This window comes from Larus michahellis, chromosome 6 (assembly GCF_964199755.1).
Source record: "Larus michahellis chromosome 6, bLarMic1.1, whole genome shotgun sequence".
NCBI classification, from domain to species: domain Eukaryota; kingdom Metazoa; phylum Chordata; class Aves; order Charadriiformes; family Laridae; genus Larus; species Larus michahellis.
Window position 1 is genome coordinate 51,129,198 of NC_133901.1, and position 23,717 is coordinate 51,152,914.

General features: G+C 45.5%; 1 protein-coding gene across 1 annotated transcript in view; it reads right to left on the reverse strand.

The window, feature by feature from the left end:
- The window catches only part of TLL2 (tolloid like 2), a 101,816-nt gene that overhangs the window by 30,299 nt on the left and 47,800 nt on the right, over positions 1-23,717 (reverse strand). Inside the window, exons 3-8 of the mRNA XM_074590750.1 lie at positions 13,103-13,180; positions 10,162-10,332; positions 8,057-8,174; positions 7,467-7,645; positions 7,066-7,171; positions 1,440-1,564 (exon numbers count right to left, since the gene is read on the reverse strand). Coding sequence (XP_074446851.1) covers positions 1,440-1,564; positions 7,066-7,171; positions 7,467-7,645; positions 8,057-8,174; positions 10,162-10,332; positions 13,103-13,180 — 777 coding nt within the window. The remainder of the gene's footprint in view (positions 1-1,439; positions 1,565-7,065; positions 7,172-7,466; positions 7,646-8,056; positions 8,175-10,161; positions 10,333-13,102; positions 13,181-23,717) is intronic.

The window sequence follows — 23,717 nt, forward strand, 5'->3', positions numbered from 1 at the left end:
GCCACTCACTTAAGACGTGACTCTGTATAACAGTAAAACTTAGCTCTCTGCTCCCCTTCTCCCCTCGCTCTGTGATATGCTTATTCCAAGAGATTAGTCATTTGTGATTGTACTAGGTTTATGATCAGTAAAAGCCACCCTCAATTGGATCCATACGCTGGCCAGACCGACTCATTTAGATAAACTCCTGGGCCATGCTTGCAAAAGTCCTTTTTTTCCTCCCTGCATGATTACAAATGTTACAGGGTCATTCTGTCAAATTAGGGCAACTCTCTCATTCTCCAGTATCTTCTCATGGATGTTTCACTACCAGCAGAAATCCAACAGAGCTTATTAAATTTTCTCCTTCCAAGCACCACACCTCCCATGCTATCTCCCTACCTAGTTGGCTGCAGTCCATGCCACAGGCACCAGACTGGGTGCTACTTTTGCTTCGAGCCTCTCTTTACATCCTCACATTCAACCTGTCCTTAAGTCTGGCAGATTTATTCTCTGAAATCTAGCTTTCTCTATTAACCTATTCAGCTAAAACTGTTGCATAAATTTTCACTGTCTAACGTCTCCACTTTAAAAGGATCCTTTTGTTCTGATAGGTAAATTTATTCTCCCAATCATATATGTGACCCCAATGCTCTTTTTGACAGTCTTTTTCAGACTCCAGATAAAGCAGGACCCAGACCACTGGTCTTTGGCACGTCACACATACATATGTGGGTTCTCTATCAAAACTCTTCATGGTCTATCAACCCTCTCACAGGAGGAAGAGAGATACAGCCCTCCTGTAAACAGTCCAAAGCACCAGCTTCTAGCACTTGGCTGTTTCACAAACCAGCATCTTTGAGCTTTCTTCCAGGTTATGTCCCAAGCCTCGGAGCAACACACCATAATCACAGAGGTACACTTATGGTTTCCTTAAGGCTCATCCCTGGGACAACCCCTATATAAATAACTCAACAGAAGTTTGACGATTGGTGTGCAGAGACCTCGATCTACCAGATAGCCCTCTGCCACTTTGCTAACTCCTAGTCCCCACTCTGTCCACAGTCGCGTACATCAATTTAATCTTCTATGAACAGAGCCTACACCCTTCATTCCAGACTGTGTATGTACACAAAAATAGCAGCAAAATACAAGCCTTATCCCAGCCTCTCTCCCTAGCCTACTCTTACCCGTTTCAGTAAAGAACACTGGACAAACCTGAAGCCCTAAACCAAACCAAATACTGGCAAAGTATTAATAGTACACACGTGTTAGGCAAGTTCAATTCTCCCACAGCTCCAGCTTGAAGCATTTGATGGTCTACATTTCCTGAGTCTCTTTCATCAAAGGGATTGTTAAGTTGCTCTTGAACTCCAGTGCCTTCCATGTGTCTATGTGTAAAACATGATAAACCATATGTCTACAATAAAGCTGTCGCCATCTCCACAAGCCATATTTACCTGGGCATTTGTACAACTTCCTTGCCTGAGCGATGTCTCCCTGACTCAGGCGAATACGCTGACCAATAGTTGGCCGGACCCCATTATCATCACGACGGGGAAGGATGGTGTCGAGGAAAACCCCTCTAAAGGGAAGAACAAAGAGACAAAGTGCAGTGAAGTAGGGAAAGTGATACGATGCACTGAAAGTCACCCTGGCAGGCCTCCCACACCATCCCCTTCACCATATATCCCACGCTAACAAGCAAGAGTAATGCAGGTTGTGATAACTGCATGTCTTGAGGTGCCCTTCTCGCCAGAGCAGATAGCTTCCAAATGTACAGGCGAGTCTGCCAAGACAGTAAATTCCTCTTTTGATATATCAAGATTGCTGCTGCCGCTGTTTGAGTATGGACACATTCCTTACCATAAATCAGAAAAGGCAATGAAATATTCTTGCAGAAGGTTCATGGCACATCTGGCTCAGCAGGAGCACAGATTGGACACTTAAGCCAGAGAAGCAGAGGGAAGGGGAGTTTGTTCAGTAGCAGATGGGGTTCGGCTGGCAGTGATTGCAGTTGCCACAGACAAGAGAAAAAGATCAAGTGCTCTACCTTTGTTCTGCAAGAGTTTCCAAGCTAATAACTCCATTTCTCTATGCCTCTTTTCGCTCGCAACTATTTCTTCCATGTGGTACTTCATACTCAGGAGCTCTCTACTGCACTTCTGATCTCGGTCCAGAAAAGGATTTATCAAAATGCAAAGTCTGTGCATCCAAGCACGAGCTTGCACGCAAGAGAGACTCCAAGGCAGCATTAGGACTGCAGGGCTAAAGTGGGAGGGAGGAATAAGAAACCTGAACTCCAGGTTGGTAAAGTCCAAGCTCTCGTGGCCAGGCTCTCCAGTCCACAGAAACCATTTCACTGCACCCTTGAATGTCTAACAGGCTTGGATGTACCAAAGCTAACAGCTTCAGCATCAGCCCTGGGAGGCAGACTTCTCTTTCTGAAGGTCGGCATACAACTGTCCGTAAAGTCTGATGGGAAATCAGGGCAGAAGCAATAATTTTAGTGCTGTCTAGTCCTGACACAAGAGTCTTCAAGTATGGGTTAAGCTCTAAGTACACCAGTAATTCTGTTCATTGGGCTGCTCAGCAGCATAAGAGCCTTGGGAAGAAGTCTGAGAGGGTTTTTTTTTTATTGGTTAATTTTAAATAAATACTGCAAGCAGACTATTTGGATCACAGCTGTCCAGAGCTGCAGCCAATGTTCTTGAACAGAAAATATCATTCTATTAAACGTATTTTGCAGGGAAAAATGCTTATGTAAATATTCAAACTGAAGGAAGAAATAGAGGGGAAGGAATTCAATCTGTTTGAAAAGCTAGAATCAACTCTTGCGTAGGGGATGTTGTTTTTTTTCCAGTAGTAGGAAAATTCCCGATCAGCACTAAAATCAGTGCTCAGAGGTGAGCCCATCAAGTTTTGATTGACAAATTCAGGCTGGCATTCTACATGCCAGCTGCATGCCTCAGGCTTAATTTATTTAAGTTTATGTTGAAAATAAATTGTCCAATTCCAGAAACACCACGAACAGAGAAACAGGTCGGTTTGCTCACTAAGTTTTCAAGCCTCCTCAGGACTTCACAGAAGAACTCAGCATTTGGCAGGGACATACTTCTGTGGCCAGTGAAATGCTTTCTGCAGATCTCCAGACTCAAACAGGGAAGAATGACAAAGTTTAATAGAGAAACCATCACTTGCACACCTACACTTTTGATTTTTTCCCATTCCAGTGCTGATGACTGTGCACTCACAGCCCCAGCTTCCTGCACAGAGCATACACTTAGGGTACTGCTCACACAACACAAACAACTCACAGCTTCAAATTAATTTGTGATCCCTTCTTACCTGCCACACACATTTTCTTCCAGAAGGCTGTACCCTAGCTTGGGTCAATAAGATTTCTGGTTTTGCTTTTACCACCAACTGAATTCTGTGCTTCCTTCACGTGCATTGCTGAACATGACTCCAAATTAGGAGGCAGTAAGAACAGTTCCTCTCATTTTACAATCAAAGGAACTGAGTACAATGAAGAGTCCTTCTGGCCTAAAGCACACAGGTCCCAGCAGGCCCATGCTGTCCACCCAAACCCTATCTGCTTAACAACACTTTACGATGTTAAGCTGCACGTTTGGCGAGCATTTCTAAGGGCACTGATACTTTGGTTCACAAATTAATAAACACCAAGCAGACATCATTAAACAGAGCAACTCAGGCACTCTAACACCAGAACCATTCTTGAATAAGGTACCTAACTTGTCCTCCCAGAGGTAGGAAAAGAACACAGGAATCCTGGATGTCCTGTTCTCCTGTTGTCCAGGCATGGGCAGCATGCATTAGCTGCCCAATGCAGCGGTAAGTCAAGCACAACAACCCACCATAGCTACTAGCTAAGAATGACAGAGTTTAAGCAGAGATGCTTTCAAGGCATTAGCATCCGCATAGTACCCTGAATGTGTAAAGTGTTATGTAAACATTATGAAATTATCAACCGATCTTGAGAAACGCTGAATATTCACCATCCCATCTGATGGGCCAATAGATACAGGTGCTTTAAACACCACTCAAGGACGCAGATGCTGAAGGCAGATTAAACACTCTGCTGCAGACAGCTACATTTTGTCCCTACTCTGTATTTATATGCCCACCTGCAGAGGAGAGACAACATAACCCTACTTCACACAGTAAAACCTGCGGAGGATGTAAGTGCCATGCGTATATATCTTTTCAGGATTAGGATGGTGTGTTGCCAATACATCCAGAAGATGCCCTTTGACATGCAGACAGTGCTACCTGCATCCTGATTCAAATGGGAGCTTCGCAGAGGTCATGTTTTGTAACTCCAGGCTGTGCTGCCATGTCTACTAGCAAGAGGTTTAGAGAATTAAGGTAACCCGCTATTTGCTTAGGGCTCCATGGAGGTTTAAACTTTCTTATTGCTAAGCTGCCATTTATGAGTCTTGACAGCAGTAAAATAAATTGTTTAATGAGGCAGCAATAGTCAATTTAATGTGCTGCCACGTCTGCAAGGAATGCACCAGGAAATAAAAGCCTGCAGTCATACTCTGCAAAACAGGCAACTTTCTGACATAGACAAGAACAGAAGTTCCCATGGTAAAAACCGGTTACTGCTGCCATTACAGTCTGTTGTGCCATACTCTATTCCTATTAGCCACAGATGCAAACGAGAAATATGTTTTGCTGTGAACTGAAAACAAACAGTGACTCCTGCAGAAATTTTAAAAGCACCACGGGAAACAATTTCCACTGCTAGGACTCTTTATGAGAGGATGTAGCAATAGGACAAGGACTAACGGTTTTAAACTGAAAGAGGGGAGATTTAGATTAGATATTAGGAAGAAATTCTTTACTGTGGGGGTGTTGAGACACTGGAACAGGTTGCCCAGGGCAGCTGTGGATGCCCCATCCCTGGAGGTGTTCAAGACCAGGCTGGATGGAGCTTTGAGCAGCCTGGTCTAGTGGGAGGTGTCCCTGCCCATGGCAGGGGGTTGGAACAAGATGATCTTTAAGGTCCCTTCCAACCCAAACCATTCTATGGTTCTATGATTCATTTTATCTCAGAAAAACTGTACCTTTCTGTCCTAAGCACAAAGTTCAGAATAAAAAGGGTGTAGGATCTGCAGACGCATTTGACCATGGCAAACACCATATGATTTGCTATCATCAATGTTCGTCAGGAGTCATGAACAACAAGGTTGTGCCAAGTGCCACATAAGAGTTTCTTCAAGACAACAAGTCACAGACACAGCTCTGTGTCCTTCACCTCCTCCTCACTCACACATCCCATCTCTGCTGGTGGGATGCTGCTTAGACCATCTTTTTCCTAGGTGGACTTTCTGGTGTATGCTAATGTATTAACATGCCCACTACAGTTCTTCCCTTAGCAGCATCATGCAGGGGCTATCCTAGCCACTGATCTTAATGAAACCTTGCTGGAACTTACTATCTTCATGGACTTCATGCTTTTGTCAGTTTTGGTTGCAATTGGCCAGCATCCGCAAACCTCAGTAAGGAGGGAAGGTGACATGCATACACTCACAAATCTCTACTGATTGGTCAAAGGAAGCATCGTTCCTTTAGGGGAGCAGATGTCAAGACAGGTCTTGGTGAAGTAAAAGCCTGTTCCCAGCCCTGCCTATTTACTGTGAGAGCACAATCAGCCCACAGAGGCACTTAGTGCTCAGTTCAATCACTACACAAAGACTGCTACTGGGGTGAGGGTGGGTCATAGGGACAAAGAGCTTAAAGAAAACAGACTTAAAAATCCTATTAAGCACCAATTTAAATTTAGAAGGACTCTTGCCATTTTTATCCCTTTTTGGCCCAGCAGTGTTCTGAAGGACCATGGTTTTCAAGAGACACAGACTCAAAGGCATCCACAATATAAATGGCAGTAATAACTTAATCCTGCTTTTGTGCAAGACAATTCTAACCATTTAGAGTCTAGCAAATGCTGGAAGGGTCCAGCAGATGCCTCAAGGGAAGAAAAATTGTTTGCTTTGGGTATCTGACCCAAAGAAATCTCTGAAGGCTGCAAAGCACCCTTGCCCATCTACCATTTTCCCCTGCCAGAACAAGCAGCGTTTCAGCAAGCTTGGTAATTTCCCCCTGCTTGACATGAAGTTCCAGAAACAAAAACAGAAAACAATAGGCTTGGCAATTCCATACAACAGGTGAGTAAGAAAATTTTTAGAAAGCCCCAAAGACTTAATTTTTGCAACAGAAAGTTCTCAAGAGCGTGAATACTTGCATTCTGCCTCTGATCCCCTTTACTCATGGTATGTAGCAAATTAAAGCTCTTGCGAAGGAGAAGTAGTGGGATTTATGGAAAAAACTTTAAATAACACAACAAAATGGAGCTGGTCATCCAGTAGCTCTCATTCCAAATCCAGGACATAAATAACTGCTCGTTTCACCTCTACAGCCAGTAGAGCTGTCTGATCATAAAATGGGCTCCATCTGCAGGGATGAGATGGAAATCAAGGGCAAACAGCCCTTGAAATCAGCCAGTTATTTGCGACAGGAACAGAACTGAAAAATTCTCCATAAAGAACCCCGTCACATAGAATCATAGATCTGAGAGGCCACATCTAAAGCACATGCATAAACAGTTAAAAAAATAGCCACGCAATTAAAGATCACGATCTAGAGTTTAAATTCTCCCTTGGCAAAGTTGCTAGGGATTCAGAAGGCAATATTGTGACTCCAAAGCACGAGCTGGACAACCAAGAGATTGAAAGGTGTTTTTAGCATAACCCCCTTGAAGGTTACACACATACACACACGCTGTCTGGGAAGGTTGCAAAACATGCTAACATGGCTTTGGAAGGTCTCTGAGATTATCAGCAGTGGGTTAATATAGTGTGGACAGGAAAACAGGAGTCCACCATACTTCTGTTCACCCACTTTGCTTTTTCAAATGTTTTCCAAGCTTTGCAATGCAGCAGAGCTCACTGCAACTGCCACATATCTCTACAACAGATCACAGGTCTCCTTCTAGGCTCCACATATCCCACAGACAACTACTGAAAATAGTCCTAAGGACATGTAATCTTGGATTGTCACCTGGAGAATGTGTTCCTAGCATAGTGCATGATGCTGTCGAAGTCATAGGTCTCCCCCAGTGAGTTCACTTCCCCAGCTTCCATCTTTAAAAAGTTGTACTCCTGACCTGTGATGCCAGACACAAAGGGAAAAATACAAATCACTTAAAAAAAAAAAAAGCAAGCCCTCCACCTCTGAGCACCTAGAATGAAAGTGATATGCTCCTATGTTCCAACAATTCCAGATGGACATCCAAAATCTCTATTCACCCAACTATTTTGACCCTTGTTCTAGGCAAGGACTAGCAATATTTCTTCTTCTCCATCCCAACCTACACACCACTAGGGGTTTTCCACAAGTCCAGCAAGAAAGGTTTCCACCCACCCAAAAGCCAGGTGGAATAACCTGAAGTGCTATTTTACCTTGCTGTATGTTCTCTCTGATGATCGTGACATGCTGGTCCCTGTCAGGTCGTGTGTGCTCATGCCAGAAACCCACCACATGACCCAGCTCATGAGCCACAATACCAAACTTGTCACAGTTCTTTCCAATGGATATAGCCTGAGGGCCCCCTCCTCGTCGACCCACGTATGAGCAACATCTGGAAAAGAAACCCAAAACCCCTTGAAGCACATCAGTGAATTGGGGAAGTCTAAGACACAGGAACAGAGGATGGCATCTGGCAGGGTACGGGACAGGCCAGCAGTTGCATACACTTACACATGTGATTGTATGTACAAAGAAAACACCTAAGTGTTTATCGACAAAAATGCATATATACACTTAAATGTTATCCCAGGAAAAAGAATCCAGAAAGGCTTATCACCTTCTTCTGAGCAAATATTAAGTTATCCTGGCAATCCTTACTGGAAGTGACCAGATGCGTCTCTGTGGTAGATTCCTCCATGTAGCCATTGGTCTATTCTTACCAGAGCTAGACTTAGAAACCCATCTGTCAATGAAAGGGATGTTTGCAACACAGATAGCTGTAGGGAATGTGTGTGTCACTTACCCACATGTTCTGTATGTGAACACAATGAAACTCTCTTCATCAGTTCTCTCCACAAACGTCACACAAGTGTGCTTCTCCCAGTGCCTCATCGCTTGCTTAAAGATAGCTCTTTGCGTTCCTGAAAAAGAAATCCAAGAAGAGCAAACAGTGAAAGCCTGGCTTTCAGGAAAATCTCTAATGGACTTCATCTGGACAGGGGAACAGTCAATCTTTCCAACGAACAATCTTATAACTCTAGGAATCCAGGACCCACTTCCAAATATAGCACTAACTTACTGTATCATCCTTTTCTCTCCTTGTGCTTCATGATTTAATTGTTCTAATTAAGCAGGTAGTAAACTTGCTGAAGCACATCGATATTTCTGCATGTGAGAAATGTCACCTCACTACATAGAGGTCATTCTGGCAGAGCTGCCAGGTGTTCTGATCTGCACACCAGCTACTCAGTGGTGTGCCAAATTTGCTCTCATGACACAATGTAACATGACCACACACAGCTTTCTAGATCCAGGAATCTCATGGGTGCTACAAATGCTCCTCTGGCAAAGGCAAAGCTGTCATCAGGTAGTTTATCTTTAAAATTAGAAGCATAAACTACGTAGGAGCTAGGATCAGTCTCAGGGCAGTGTAAGAAGGTGCAGAGATACACTGCTGCTCTGTGCTCCAACTGAGGGACAGCTCAGGACTTAACAGAGACACCTGAGAAGTAAGGTAATACGCCTATCTCACACTAGCAAGAAGAGAGGCCACAGAACCTCCCCTCCCCAGGGACCAGGGTACCTCCAGCAGTCACTCAGCAGCATCCAGAACGGTCATACAGACAACTGGGAAGCGATGCCCCAGAGCGGTACACAGCCTCAGGAGGCTTCCCTACAGTACTGCCTGTCCAGCACAGCCTCCGGTACCCACAGGGACGCAGAGCAAGCTGCCACTCTCAAGAGCGACTAGAGAGGGGGGAAAGGCCAGAAGTACATCAGTAAGACCCAAGGAATACAGAGAGGAGCTCCAGGGTGGGATTAAGCTGAGGCAAAACACCAAGCTGAATGCAAGAAGGAACTGTGGTACAGTGAGAGCTGCTTCTTACACCGGCACCCAAAGGGAAGGATGGCGCTACCTACCTCTAGTTAGGGCAGTGGGACACTGTAACACAGAGAAGATTCTCTCATCAGATCTCAAGGGATGGAGAGGGCTGTTCTCTGACAAATGTGGGGGGACAGCTGTGGCTAGCAGGCTACTCAATATCCTGACAGGTTGCATGAGCCCCTCCCTTTGTAGGAGGTGAACAGACCCTTCCACTGGGGCTTCATAGACTCCTGGCAGCAGTGTGGGTGCTCCAACAAAATATATTATGGGAACCCAAGGGAATAAGGTCTGCTGGATCTAAGTGGAAGATGGCGGAGCCAGCCTGGGGGAGATGGGAAGGAGCTGGCTCCAGTAAGGCACAGAACATTTGTCATCCATGAGTCAATGAAACCAATCCAATGGGGAACCACTGAGCTTTGGAGAGGTGGCATCAGAGCAAGTTGTCTGTCTGCTTTGCATGAGAGACTTACAAGAGTTACTTTAGTTTGGACAGTGCCCAGAAGATGCTATAAAGATCCTAAAAAGGATACTTCGGAGACCTCCTCATGCACTGTGGGACACAGCTCACTGTTTCTCTCCCTCCTACACCTACGGGAGACCCTGAAGTTTGATGCCCAGAAAACAGCAGGTCAGGAAGCAAAGTGCACAGGGAAAGTTCTCTGAGTGGGGATTCAGAAAGCAACCCAGGGTACTTCTGCTCTTCCAGCAGCAGAGAGGATCCTGTTCAGGAAACACAGGGAGTGAGCACAGCTCACAAGTGCTGGTCCCTGAAGCAATCAAGAAAAGTAATTGAATCACTCAATTATTTCTTGGACTCCAAGAGAAGAACGACCTCACCGCACACTTCAGTCTCAGGTTTCCACAGTGCACAGTTTCTTGTGCATCCACATGCCCACCCTGCCTCAGGAGAAAGGTTCCCAAGGATCCAAGTCATTTGTGGGAAAACTCTGCTCCCGAGATCTCCCACGCGTTTTGAGACACTCACCCCTGAGCAAACAGGGAGCAATGTTTTCACTACTGACCAGTGAAATTTCCTCCGATCATATAGGGGATGACTCCCCCTGGCCAGATCCTCTCAGCCCTGGCTGTGGTTGCCCTGCGCACTCTGGGAGAGGAGCGTGTATCCATCCCAGACTCATCTTTATATTCCTTCCTCTTCGGCCTCCTCGCAAGCGTTGTGTTCTGCCTGCCGTCTGCAAGACAGAGTGGCAACACTGTTTAAATCCTCTTTAGTTCCACGTGCAGCCCTCAGGTAATACCCTGGAGCTTCAGAAAAAGAAAAACAGAAAAAGCAAGATGTTAATCCAAACCAGAAGCCATTGCCAGATTTGCCAGTGATTTGTTTGGGACTTAGAGATAGTTAATCTGTAGCAACGTGGCCCTTCTTGCCTTAGAGCGTCAATATGCACTATGCCAAACCTGTTCTCCCAGAAAAGTATGGAGGGACACCCCCTATCTCTATCCACCCACTCTCTCCAACAGCAACTTTATAGATGGGGACACAGTACTTAAACAAGGGGAATAGGAGGAGAGAGGTCAAACAAGCCCAGATGTCACTATATATTCTCAACCTGCCCTACTCATCCAGACCTGCAGAGGAAGGTTTGTTCTGGCAGGTTTAGCTTCACAATAGCAACAACTACTCATTCAAGTTGCCCTTGGAAGAAAAGGACAGACCCCTCAGACTGAAACCTATACTCAAGGCTGAAAAGTATTATATAAAATTGTTTGTATTCACGTGCTTGGTCTTGGGTGGTTTGGAAACATATACAGATCAGACAGTCTCTGCTGGAGGAGGGATGCTCAGGGTGGAAAAGCTGAGGCATTCTCTACTTAGCACAAATCTCCATCCATGATGAATATCTTCATTTTAATGAAAAGGAGGAAAAATACAAAAGGGAAAACAGAACACGTGTCTCATTTCTTGCTAAAAAGGCAGAGGAGCCCTGGCTGTGGTGCTCGGTGCTGGCCACAAAACCTGCCTGAGGATTCATGCAGGCTTCTAGGCAGGACACGCACCTTGCCCTGCATCTGTGCTGCTCCAGCTCTGCTCTGATTCTACACAAGTTGCACTTTTAATGTGGTGCGGGTCTGATCCAGCAGAAAATATCCTCCTTTCAGAACTTCCTGGCTGTTCACCCCCTATTTCCTTTGCCATGGGTGACCCCAAACCTCAAAGCAGCCTTAGTCCAGCTGGGCTTTACTAGAACATGTAAGGACTGTGTAGACACCATTTCTTAGATAAACTGCCTGTATTGCATAGCCAACCCATCAGCTGGACTTGGGCAAAGGAATAATAGAGTGCAGGGGTTGCTACACCTGCAGAGGGTGCTGGCCTAAAGGGAACTCTCTTGCCATCTTGAGAGACAGCACTGCTGGTGGTGGCTTCTCAGTGTTGGTGGGCCTCTATGAAGCTCCAAGAGGAGGCATCTAAGCTTTAGTTGCGGTCTTGTGCTTTGTATGGAAATCAGCAAGACTGGCTACAGCTTTGCTTCCCAAGTCAGGGACATTGGCTGTTGGGTTATGAAAAAGCACAAGCCCCACCGAGACCTTCCTCCAGCGACTAGAGGAGCTGCCAAGAGCCTCTTCTCCCATTCATCCCTCCAGCAGCAGCACAGGGAAGCAAACCACTACTGTCAAGGCTGAGGGGATCAAAACAATGGGAAGGAAATTAAGGCAGTGCAGGGGGGGTGAAAGGAATGAACTTCAAACCCTCCCTCCTGCTTTACCAGGTCCACCCCTTCCTGATGGAGGCTTTGCTCTGAATTAAAGGACAAAGGCGGGACTTTGCCTTTTATTCCTCTTCCTCCTGAGCACCTCCCCAGCATGCTGGCTGCACCCAGCATTTCAGAAGCTGCTCCATCCCCAAACCGGCTGCTGGACCCTCTGAGTTGTGGGTTCCCACAATGAAATCAGAGCTGCTCTCCCTTTCTTAGATACACGTATTCCACAGAGGTAGTGCTGGGGCCATTGCAAGGGCCACAGCTGGAAGAAGGGAGAGGGTCTCAAGACACAAGCAATGCTCAAAGATCAGAGGTCTGGACTGATCCTGTAAGCAACACCTTACCTACATGAGTAGGAGAAGCCAACTGCAAAACTTGGCCTGGGTGACAGCCTTGCTTTAGAGGAACAGAAGCTTAAACTGGTTTAGCTGAAACATCCCTACAGCAAGGAGCAGCCAGCTAGCGTTATGCTCTCTGCCTTGGAGTAAAATGGTTTTGCCGTGCCGGTGACAGTCATGGCTACCTGTATGTACTGAGTCTGTCTGGGATGGAGCTAAATTTCCTCATAGTAGCCTGTAAAGTACTATGTTTTGTATTTGTGGCTAAAACTGTGTTGATAACACACCAATGTTCAGGCTATTGCTGAACAGTGCTTGCACAGTGTCAAGGCCTTCTTTTTCCCACTCTGCTGAGCCCTCTCCAATCCCCAAGCAAGTAGACACGGGATAGGCAAGAATCTGGGAAAAGATGCATCTGGGACAGCTGACCCAAGTTGGTCAAATGGATTTTGTCTTCCAAGGTTGCCATTGTTCAGAAACTGGCTGGCCATCTGTCTGCTTGTGGATGGAGGTGAGCAATTGGCTTTATATCACTTCTTTTTGGTTTGGGTTTTCCCCCCGCCCCCCTCTTTTCTTCAGTTATTAAACTGTCTTTATCTCAACCATTGAGTTTTCTTACTTTTGCTGTTCCTGCTGTGTCACCTATCCTGCTGGAGGAGGGGAATAGTGATCCAGCAGCTGTGTGGGTCCTTGGCTGCTGGTCAGGGTCAACCCACCACACTATACAAGGCAAACCCACCCTTGCAGAGAGTCCACCAACAGCAACAAATGCAGATGCCTGGGCAAGGCTGGTCTCCTAGGCACGGAGGCACACACATGTAACACAGGACAAAACTTGGTTTTACAGGGGATAAAAAAGTAAATAAAAGATACCCAAAGGTCTGGGTGGGGTACCACATTACCCTTTTTAACTGCTTTGTTACTACGATCGGTTGAAGTGGCGTTCTCACTTGGCACAAGAGTCTGTTCTCCCAGGCCTCCTGCAAAGGAAAAAGAGCAGAGACGCATCTCCTGGTGAGTAGGCTGGCGGAGCTCTGACATGGGAAGGACAGCAGCCATCAGTGATGCCTTTTGTGGGTCTGCAGCCACAGAAACTGACTGCTTTCCCTGTACAAGGAACAAGGACTAAGAGCCTGATAAAGCTGGGCTCTTTTCCTGGACTCGTTCCTAGCTCACAGTGACACCTTGCAACTCATTCCCATCCTGTGCCTTAGTTTTTCCATATTCTGAATAGGCAGAAAGTCACTCTAGGGAAGGCTAGTTCCACGGAGATTTACTAAGAATAGGAGCTATACTGTTGCTACCATCCTCCTTGTAAGTTCCACTATTAAATCTCAAATCTAAAAAGGTACACTGTCAAGGCAAAGAATGATCTACTTAAGAGAGAATCACAACCAGGTAACGCAGGAGGAGGACCAAGTTCCACTTCATATTCACTTAGCTACCGGGCTAGCAAGGTGCCAGACACAGCGAAGTTCTGAATGCTCGCAGGCAGCTCATGGATACTTGCTTTAATCAAAGCAGTTTTTAGAGCACTGGAAGGACCCCGAATTACGCATCTTCTGTCTCGATTTTGTAACTATATTTTTCTGTTCACAAAATATTTTCTGATCTTTCATCACCATCATCTTCCACTTCCCCTAAAATGCCTGTTTCTAAACTAATTCCCCTAATATTATCCAGCAAAGCAAAAAACAAACAAAAAAACCAATAAAGCCCCCCCCCAATCCCCAAAACTCTGAGAAGCTAAATACTTCAAAGTGGGTAAAGAAGCAGAGTTATTTTTTCACAATATTGGTTTTCTGTGGTATTTTTCAATTTCTTAAAAATGTTTACATGAATAAAAAGTTCAGAGTGCTTAACAATTTTGCAGTCTACCATAAAATATACCCAGGGATCTGCTGATTGTCCCACTAAGGGGAGCAGGGAGAAAGGATGGAATCTCCAACGTGAGGTGCACCAAACTGTGTAACTCAAAGCCTCTCAAGGCTTGTTTGGATGTCTCCTGCCCGCATGCAAAAAAAATACATGTGAATTTCTAAAAATCAGCATCTGGACACTTCAATAGGTGCAAATCTTCACAGTTTAAACCAGAATTCTACAAGGAAGGGGACTGGGATGTTTCCCACTGTTTCAGCGTACCTGCTCCAGCCTCTTGCTACATTGGTAACTTGAGCTGCGCCAAATGCAACCTTCCAGGAAGCATTTAAAGTTCCTGGGATAGCTTTCGTATTTTGGCCATCTCTTAAATGCAGGTTGACCAATGATCATACAGTCTTGAGATTTGAATTCTATGTAGTACCAGCAGCTGCTGAGTGTGGGGAGGGAGGGAGAACTAGGAGATCATCCAGCAGCAAGACAACATTCAGGACAGAGAAAGTAGAAGAAAAATGCAGTGAAAGGGACAGAAGAATGGTTGGAAAATGGGGGAGGGGGAAAGAGAAAAGAACAAGGGTCTTCTTTCTATAGCTGTCTGTCTCCCAGGTTTCCTGGGCTTCCCATTTTGCAAGGTCCAACTTGGGAACACCACAGAAGCCAGAGAGCAACTATACAGAGTATAGAAACCTGGGCAGCAAGCCACTGAACAGTCACAGACGCAACATGGAAAACCAGCCCAGCACCTTTTTGGCACGAAAGCTCTCTGTGGTGACTGCAGTACGAGGGAGAACTCAAAAACAGTGCCTAGGGTGAGAAAAGCACAACATGTGAGACAGCAAGATGTATAACAGATAAATAAAACATGCTTTGGGACTACAATCACAGCCTTAAGAAGGTGGTGCTGATACCACTGCTGTTGTCCCCCTCCCTCCTTCCCCACCTTGTTATTGTGGTTCCCCTGTGAGCAGAAGGGAGGCTGAATGAGCTGATCTCTGCAGAGGTATTAGCAAGAGCAAGTTTTTACAGTCTTGATGGCAAGGTAAAACAGGAATAGCATGATCAACCACCACATGCAGAAAGGGAGACACTGTTAGTCATACAGCACTGCTGGATGCTGTGTGGACACTTCAAGAGAGATGTCCCACTTTCAAGAGAGCTGGACATCTTCCAGCCCCCAAACCAGTCTTGCTTTGCCAGCTGGAAAACTCTTCTTTTTGCTCTGGAGCTGGCTTCTCACAAACCCTTCTCCAAGGGGGCAAGGACAGGGGAAAAGGTACATCTCTGACACCTTGGAGGAGGGGCATCAAATTCTACCTCTCTGACATTATACTACTATAACTAATTAGAATATCAGGAAAGGGATGATGAAAGACAGCAATAAAATAAACCGGAGGAAAGTAAAATACTCACTCTCGGCTGACTATAGGTTAAAGCTTCCTGGTCCAAGAGACGCACTAAATCAGGGGATTGTCTCCCAGAGGAAGTGCCATAATTTAACAGCGCTTGACTGGACAAAAGCCACTAGATGTGTGAACAGGAACAAGCCTGATTCAACAAGATGGATTGCTCTGAACTCTATCGCTCTTTTCCAGCCTCAATGTCCCATCCTAAGATTTCCCTTTGTTTTCTTTCATGACCAGTCCTCGTCACTTCCTTAAGCCCAATCCCAACAAAAGTTCCTCTTCTCAGTTAAATTTTACATCCCCAGGACTTCTCACCCCCCCGCCCCAAAGTATGCTATTCTTCACACAATATCCCATTCCATTTAAAGGAAACCCCAACCAGCCATTCACCACCAGAATTATTAAGGCATGCGGTCTTTGCTGAAGCAAAGGATAATTTTGTATTTCTAAATAAATGCAGCTTGCTTCCAGTCACAAACAGATTGCTTCTTAATTGAATTTGGGAGGTGAATTATATGCTGAATTAGGAAAAAAGAACAACTCCGCATTTAGTGAATTGTTCTCCTAAGAAGGAACTGTATGGGATTGAATTGCAAATGATGGCACCAAACCCTACAGCCGGGGCCCCTCTCCTGCACCCGAGCTGCTGACCTCTGCCGTGCTGCCGTGTCATTTGCGCAGGCTGCTTTTCCAAGCTGCGAGCACATTCTTTCCCAGAGATCAGTGCAAGCCTTGGTTTCTTATGCAAAGGAGATGTTTGAATAAACTAGTGTGACTAATGAAATCTACAACATCTTTGCATATTTTGTCTCATTGTAGCCGATGAAAAGGGAGAGCACTACACAAAGGCCAGATATGGGTGTGCAGATATATCGGATATTTTCAAACACTACTAATCCCACTAGTGCAGACAGGGAGCACCCATAACCTTCTCTCCCACAAGGGTGTTTTTGAATCATACATGAGAAGTTTGGAAGATACTGTTACTATTTGCTTGAGCTTTTAGACATTTCCTACCCTTATGATACCTAAACATATCCCAAAGATTAAAGTGACTTGACAGACAGTTAGCCCTCTCTTCTGATTCTTCCCAAGAGAAGGCTAATGCATGATCGCAGCAAAACAAAGATAAGTAACTGATGTGCCATAATCAATAAATAAGGAAGCCAAGAAATGCACCTTGCATCTGGAAACAGCTGCACACAGGGTGCAGGTTCTGTTGCCTCCTCAACGTGCTCCTGAAGTTGTATCTCTCTGTCGGTCCATTCTGTCACCTCCAACAGCAGAGCAGATGCCAGCGTTACTGCTCCAGAGCATGAAATGCCCACGTATGTATTGAAACCTATTATCATTAGAAACACTGAAGGGGAGAATGGAGATATTCAGTTTGACACAATGCTCTGTGGAAGGCCAATACTGTAATAAATAGGCAGGCTTGGTCTACCGCTTACAGTAACCCATAACGAGACGAACAAAACAGGATTGGCTTTTCTGTTTTTTAATATATATCCAGTGGTTAACAAGCCCTCCAAGATAACTTTCATCCTCAGTACTTCCCACCTGCTGCTGTGCCAGACCAGACATCACCTTTCTCCAGCCCAACTGTTTAAGCTTTGTTTGCTACGACCACAGCCAGGGATCATACAGAATTTGTTAGATCATGCCTTCGTGCAGAGAGCTGTACCAGATCTCCTAAGCTCTTTTAACTCCCACATTTTTATGATTCAATCCTTCCTAACAATTTGTCCTGCTTAACAGCTATGACCCCAGCAGGACACTGATGGACTCCTTAACTAGATAACTTAATTTCTGTGCATGACCTGGCAGAGAACACACAGGAGATTCTCAATCCGATCCAGGCCGGGAACATTTCATCTTCTACCTACAGTGCACTTGTACAACAACTCGTTTCTTCTGTTTCCCACAGACCAGCACTGCCAAGGAAGCTTCGCTGACTGACAGAAACATCCAGTAGTTCAAATGCACTGTAAATCTGAGATAAATCCACTATGCTTGCAACCCTGAATGAAGAACAGGTGCCTAAATTGTTTGCAGGAATGAGAGAGGCAGCCTGAAGGGGTAGGTAGGGGTCCAGCGAAGCAGAAAGCAGCGGGCTGTAGCATCATTGGGAAAAAAGTAGTTTCTCCCACTCTTCCAAAAGAGGAAAATGAAAATCCAATTTTGTTAAAAGAAGTCCAAGTTGTTCAGCTGGAACCAAAATAAAATACAACATATTAAGAGAGAGAGAGCACAAAAGCATGCCATCAAAACTATGCTGTTTGCAGTTCCCTTGTACCACTAGCACAGGATAAAAGATGTGTAACCTGATGAAAGAGCAGGAAGCAGACTCCATTCAGTACCCATAATTCCCACAAGACAGGGTGAGACTAGGAGAAGTAGTAATATATTGGACCTGGAAATTTATCTTGCACAAGATGCAACTTAGAGTTGAAGATATTTATTGCTGTGCATGTTCTAATTCTGGGGTTTTTTAAAACTCAAGTAGTCTGAACCACCGAAGAGGGGGCAACCAGATCTCTTAATAAATAAAGCTTCTGTGCTTGCTTCCACTTGATTACAAACCGTGAGGGGCATCTTGTCTGAAAAAGGAGAGGAAAGCTCGGCAAAGCAGCTCGCTAGTGAATCAGGATACATGTAGTGGGCCTAGAAATACCCACCACCTTCCTATTGAGTCCCTGTAAGACCTCAAAGCCGCTTAAGAGGCAGCTGACTTCTAAAACATTTTAACACCACCTGTCTTCTAGCTTTTATCTGAAAACGCTACTCTGGGGCCAGGAGCAAAAGGAGCAACATCAAAGGAGATGAAAGCAAAGGAGAAACATCAGTCTACCCCGAGATACTTCAAGCTTCATTTTCAGACTACTCCTATCTAGAATTTTAGTCTAAAATCCAACTAGAATCCAACAGGAATCGTAGGCATCTGAAAAATTGCAGTTTGAGAACACAAAATGTTCCTACATTGAAACATCTCCCTTTTTTCCAAAGTGTAAATGTTCCCATTAAAATCAAAACCTAACAGCTCCAGAGGAGTTTCAAGCCAGGACAATTTTTCCTCTCCAGACCGATGAAGACTCCCTCCATGTTCAGTTGATCTCCTCTTCCTTCCCTGGTTCCTGTCCCCACAGGGGAAGGGCTCCATACCTGAACTTGGAAGGTAGCTACTATCACTACCTTCATCACCTCTGCTGAAGACAAAGGAGCACTGAGGACTTCACCAGGCGAATACCTTGACTGTACACATAATTATCTGGTCTAATGCGGACTGAACCTCAGCAGGACTTTTTCTAATATGCCTTAGTGTGCAAGAAAGGCCATTTCAGAGCTAGAACACAACCAGCAAAAAAAGCATCATAAAATACATTTTTTAAAAAATTATTCATAATTTCACTTCCCCTGCCCATGCCTTAAAACACCTCACTTCCATACGCTTATTCAACATATGTGCTACTCACACGCCACAGCTCGGAGACTGGATTTCAAACAGCAGCTACAAGGAAGCACCAACAAAACCAAAAAGCACAGGTAACATTAAATACACGTCACTGAGCTTCAGTTCTGGAAAACTTTGTCATATTATGACCATCAGAGAAGCTTCTGGAAGAACAGGATAAGTCAAGCTTGATGTTATATGCTGCTTTTTAACTTCTTCATTAACCAGTGGTCAACAACCTTTTAGCATAGAAAAAACACTTTATTGCACTGGATTTTCTAACCACAGAGAAAGTGATGATTTTATTAAAACAAGCTCTGCTGGGAAAATGCATTCAGAATGTGGAACAGATGTTTCCCAGAGATGGTGGAGACTCTATAGTAAAAACATTTCATAAACCCCAGGGCCCTGGAGATCTGAGCAAATGATTTGAGATAGATCCTTCAGCATTTCCTGTCAGTGGAATAACTGAAGTTCCCTCAATTTACTTAAAGAAAAATAAATTAAAAAGGAGAAGAGTTCTGAACCCCAAATTCCCTGCAGGAATCTATTTTTCATATTCGGAGTAAGCTGACTAGCTGCAATAACTCAGGAGAGCCACAGGGTCCAGAGGCTTGACAAGCAGATGTGTCATCTCCACATCAGTTCTGCAAATGCTTGTGTGGGATGAGGACACCGGCCTCCCTGGGAAGTTCATGAGAAGTGGAAGGTGAACACAGCTAAGAAAATGCAGAGCTGCCACAACATGAGCTGCAAAGTACTTAAAGTACCAAGCCCTTCTGCTCGCCATCCGTGTTTGGTGTGGCACAGCAGAAGCATAGGCAGCACCCTTCCCCGACACCCTGTTTTCTCCCTGGGCACTCCCTGCTGTTCTGGAAGTGGGAGCATCATTTTAATACTGTGATGCATCTTCTTTTTACAGAAGGTGTTGCAAGAAACAGGACAACCTGACCCAATCTCTCCACCAACCTTTCAACTGAGAGTCAATGCTTAGGGGAGCAAAGCTCTCTGGGGACAAGGAAGGACTGAGAAGACTGGAAGGGATCTTTTCCTGCAGGCAGCAACCACCACCTCTGTTCCCTGGGGTAAAAAGACAGACAGATGAGAGAGAAAAGAAAGAAAAAAGTTACCTACAACCTGTGTCGTGTCACCAATTTCTTCCAGTGAGAGAGAGTCCTGCAAGTCCCAGTGCTTTTACTAAGGCAAGTGAAAATTAAAAACTAAACCGAGTACACAAGTACTCTGGCCACGTGCATGTCTCTGCTGCATGGTCAGGTCCCCCGACACAAATAGCAACTTCTTCCCTCCCAGCACATCAAAGCAACAACTATCAACACCAAAATGTGTAGCACCAACTACCCCCCGACCCCATTGATTTCTCATTACTCTGAGGGTCAAGATCTATTTCTAGCAGGTGTCTTGCTCTCTACTACATTGCTCTAAATTCACGATAATCCTCCTCCTCCCGTGTCCCTCCTTTGAAAGGAAAGAAAAACAGAAGTGAACTTGCAGGTGGCAAGGAAACCGTAAGAGCTGTTTGGGTTCGCCCACCACTGTTCCAGCAGGCTGTTCAAACCCTCCCGCCCCCCGCCGCTAACATCCCCTTCCCTCTGACCTGCACAGACTAATTGCTTCAGCCTCACTCTACTCCAGGCAGGGCCAGGCACAGCTCCTGCGCTGCCTTGCAGCGTCCCCCTGCCCCGGTCCGTGTTCCAGCTGTGGGCTCCCAGTCAGAGCCTGGGGCTCTCCGCAGCCCGGCCAGACCGCTCCTCCCACTCAGCCTTCCTAATCCTTTTGTTTTCTCCTTACCTTGTTTATACTGGATAAAAATTAACTCAAAATGAAAACACTACACTGGAAGCTAAATTATGTTTGAATGCAATTAAAACTCCTTGCACGGAGAGCGTGTGGTGCCAGCATAGAGACGTTTACTTCCAGCTTGCTTTCTGCCCGGATATTCCGATGCTCCCAATCCTGGAGCTTCTTGGAGATTTTTGGTGCCTTCTTACCCCCCAGGAGCCAGTGCCATGTTTAACAGGCAGTTAAGCACCCTAAGTAGACATAGCAGAGACACCCTGTCTACTTGGTCACCTACCAGCTCCACCACAGCTCCTTTAAGGGACACCCCAAACTGATTGCCAACAGCAGGGAAACTAAGGCATGAAGTAGGGCTAGTGGGGCTTGAAAAGCTTTGGGAGCACAAGCCAAACGTGGCCACTGCTGAGTAGCCCTAAGGCCACCTCCAGCCCCATGGTCAAACAGATGCCCAAATCATTTGCAGTCATTAAATACGCAGCGGGGGAGCTGGGGGGGTAAGCGGCAGAGGAGCTTCCCTCACTGCAGCGAGCTGCCCACTGAGGGCTGCCGGCAGAGAAGCTGCCCCGTCCGTCCCAGGGATGGCTGCAGTTTGCTGGGGGATAGTTTGGTCGGTCTCAAACCCACTCTCTGCCACAAACTGACTCCAGGATTCGGCAACACCATCAACTGCAAAAAGAAGAGCGGCTAATCCCCTCCCCGGCACAGCCCTGTACATCTCACGCTATCTTCTCCACTCTGGGAAGTGGAACAGCAAGATAATCTGAATATTTTCTTTTGCCTCTGATCTTTGCCCCGGAGAAACTTGTTACCCGTTCCCCAGGGCTGTCCAAGTCACCATCTGGCCTCAGAACTACGGCAGCAAACACAATCCAGCATTTCAGCTTAAAACTAATTTGCTTTCTTTCCCCACTTGACAGCTGAATAAATACTTTGTCCTTGCCATTTGAAAAGGGGAGCTGCAGCGAAGGTCTTTTTGTCCACTGTAGCTACAAGTGCCAGCCTTCTTTCCAAATTAGGCCCGAACAAGCAGCTCGAAGTGAACGCATTTATTCCACAAATGTAACCCCTTTCTGTTCACAATCAACCACGAGCAGTTTACAACTTCTTCTAATTTATTTGTTGTTTGCTATTATCCATCAAGCCATTTTGGCCACCGATTGTTTCTTGGAACTGCCGGCTATTTCGCCGAACGGGGTAAGAAACATTTATTTTGTGGGCACAGCAACATCCCTGCTTGAAAGCAGAGAGCCTGAGGGTCACGGCGTCCAAGCCAGCCTCGCGGAGTGACCATCCTGCAACGGCTGCTCTCAGAGCTTATTAGACCCCACTCTTTTGCTGGCCATTTCTGCCTCAAATTCATTTGCTAAAACGCTCTCGGAAACGACAGCCTACGCAGTTGAGGCAAATTCAATTTTTCATTTGAGCAACTATTCAAGGAAATCAGGCATTTGCCCAGGTCTGAAACAAATGCATGATTTAGGCAATTCTGCAATTATTGGCTAAGCACTGTCAAATTTTACAATTAGAGTAATGGATTTAACTTCCAATGTAATTTCCATATGGATAAACTGATCTCCTCAAGTACATTTGCCCATGTGTTCCCTGCATCACAGTTAATTAATATAAAGCTATTTAATAACCTCCACTTAAACACAAAAGACTATTCAAGACTCTTCTGGCATCAGTAAAAGGAACAGCCTCCCAGAGTGTTACACCAGCTGTAGACAAGAGCGAAAGAAAATTTAATTAAGAGCGATCGAGAGCAAGACAGTTGCAAACAGAAATCAGATGTTATAAATGCTCTACATGGTGACTACCACATCTCCTTAAAGGGTTAATAATGCCATCTAGCACCAACTTCCAGGTGCTTGAGATGTGCCCAGAAGAGAACTTAGGGGATGGGGAAAGCGGTGGGTCTGGGAGCCAAAACCAGACAAAGTCAAGCAGGGAGCAGCAGGGATTCAGCATCACCCGCGCAGCGACACTGTTGCAGCTATGGCCAACACTGATGGTCGCACCACATCGAAGAGGAAGGAGCTGTTTGGAAGCAGCTTCAACCATGGCATCAACATACATAGTTTCTGCAGATGTCTTCGGGTGCTTAATGAAAGTTAATTGCTCATTAACAAAATCCAAGCTGATTAATTTCTGATGTGCAGCATTTGACAAAAGTGATGCTGAGTTACTGCCTTCCTGGCTGATTTCTGAAAGAAGCATATGAATTGGGCTCACAGGATAAACACAACCAAAGTTTCCGCTAAGAATGAATAAGTGGCAGAGTTTGAAATAGCTGGGGATTTTCGTTACAATGGAGAAAGCTTTATTGCTTGTGTGGATTAATTTGAGCAATATTGCAGCGCTCGTAAAACCACTAAAAGAAAAACTATGTAAGGCTGAATGTTGGCTGCACAGCAGAAATAAAACCACTTATTTTGACAGGCGGGAGGCCACCATCCAGAAAACTTGATTTCAGGCAACAGTGCATTTGCAAAACAAACTTTGTGGTGCATATGACCAGCTGCCATCAGGAACCTAGACAAGAGGAAAAAAAGTACATCTCACTCCACGGGAAACGCAGAGCAAGTAGTAGGGCTGTGTCATTCAGGCTGCGCTCTGGGAAGGGACAGATGGTACCTTCACCTATTGCTTGGGACTCTCGTTACCCTGCCCTGCAGGACCTTTATCACAAGCAGAGGGGAAAGAGGAGATACTATTTCTCTTTCAGCAAGTGAAGTATTTCTCTGCTTGTCACAAGCCAAGTTTGGAACGCTGGCTGAAGGAACACTGCAGGCCCCACTGGTCCCGACTGGTTTTGAAGCAAGGCATCATACTGGAAAGACTCAGAGAAAATCGTAGCCTGCATACCCTTTGGTGGGGCAGGTGGAGTAAAGACTCTAGCACCTCTTGTTGCTGCTCAGGCACATCACAAGCAGCACCGCATGGCCTAGGGAGGCAGTGGAGAGCCCT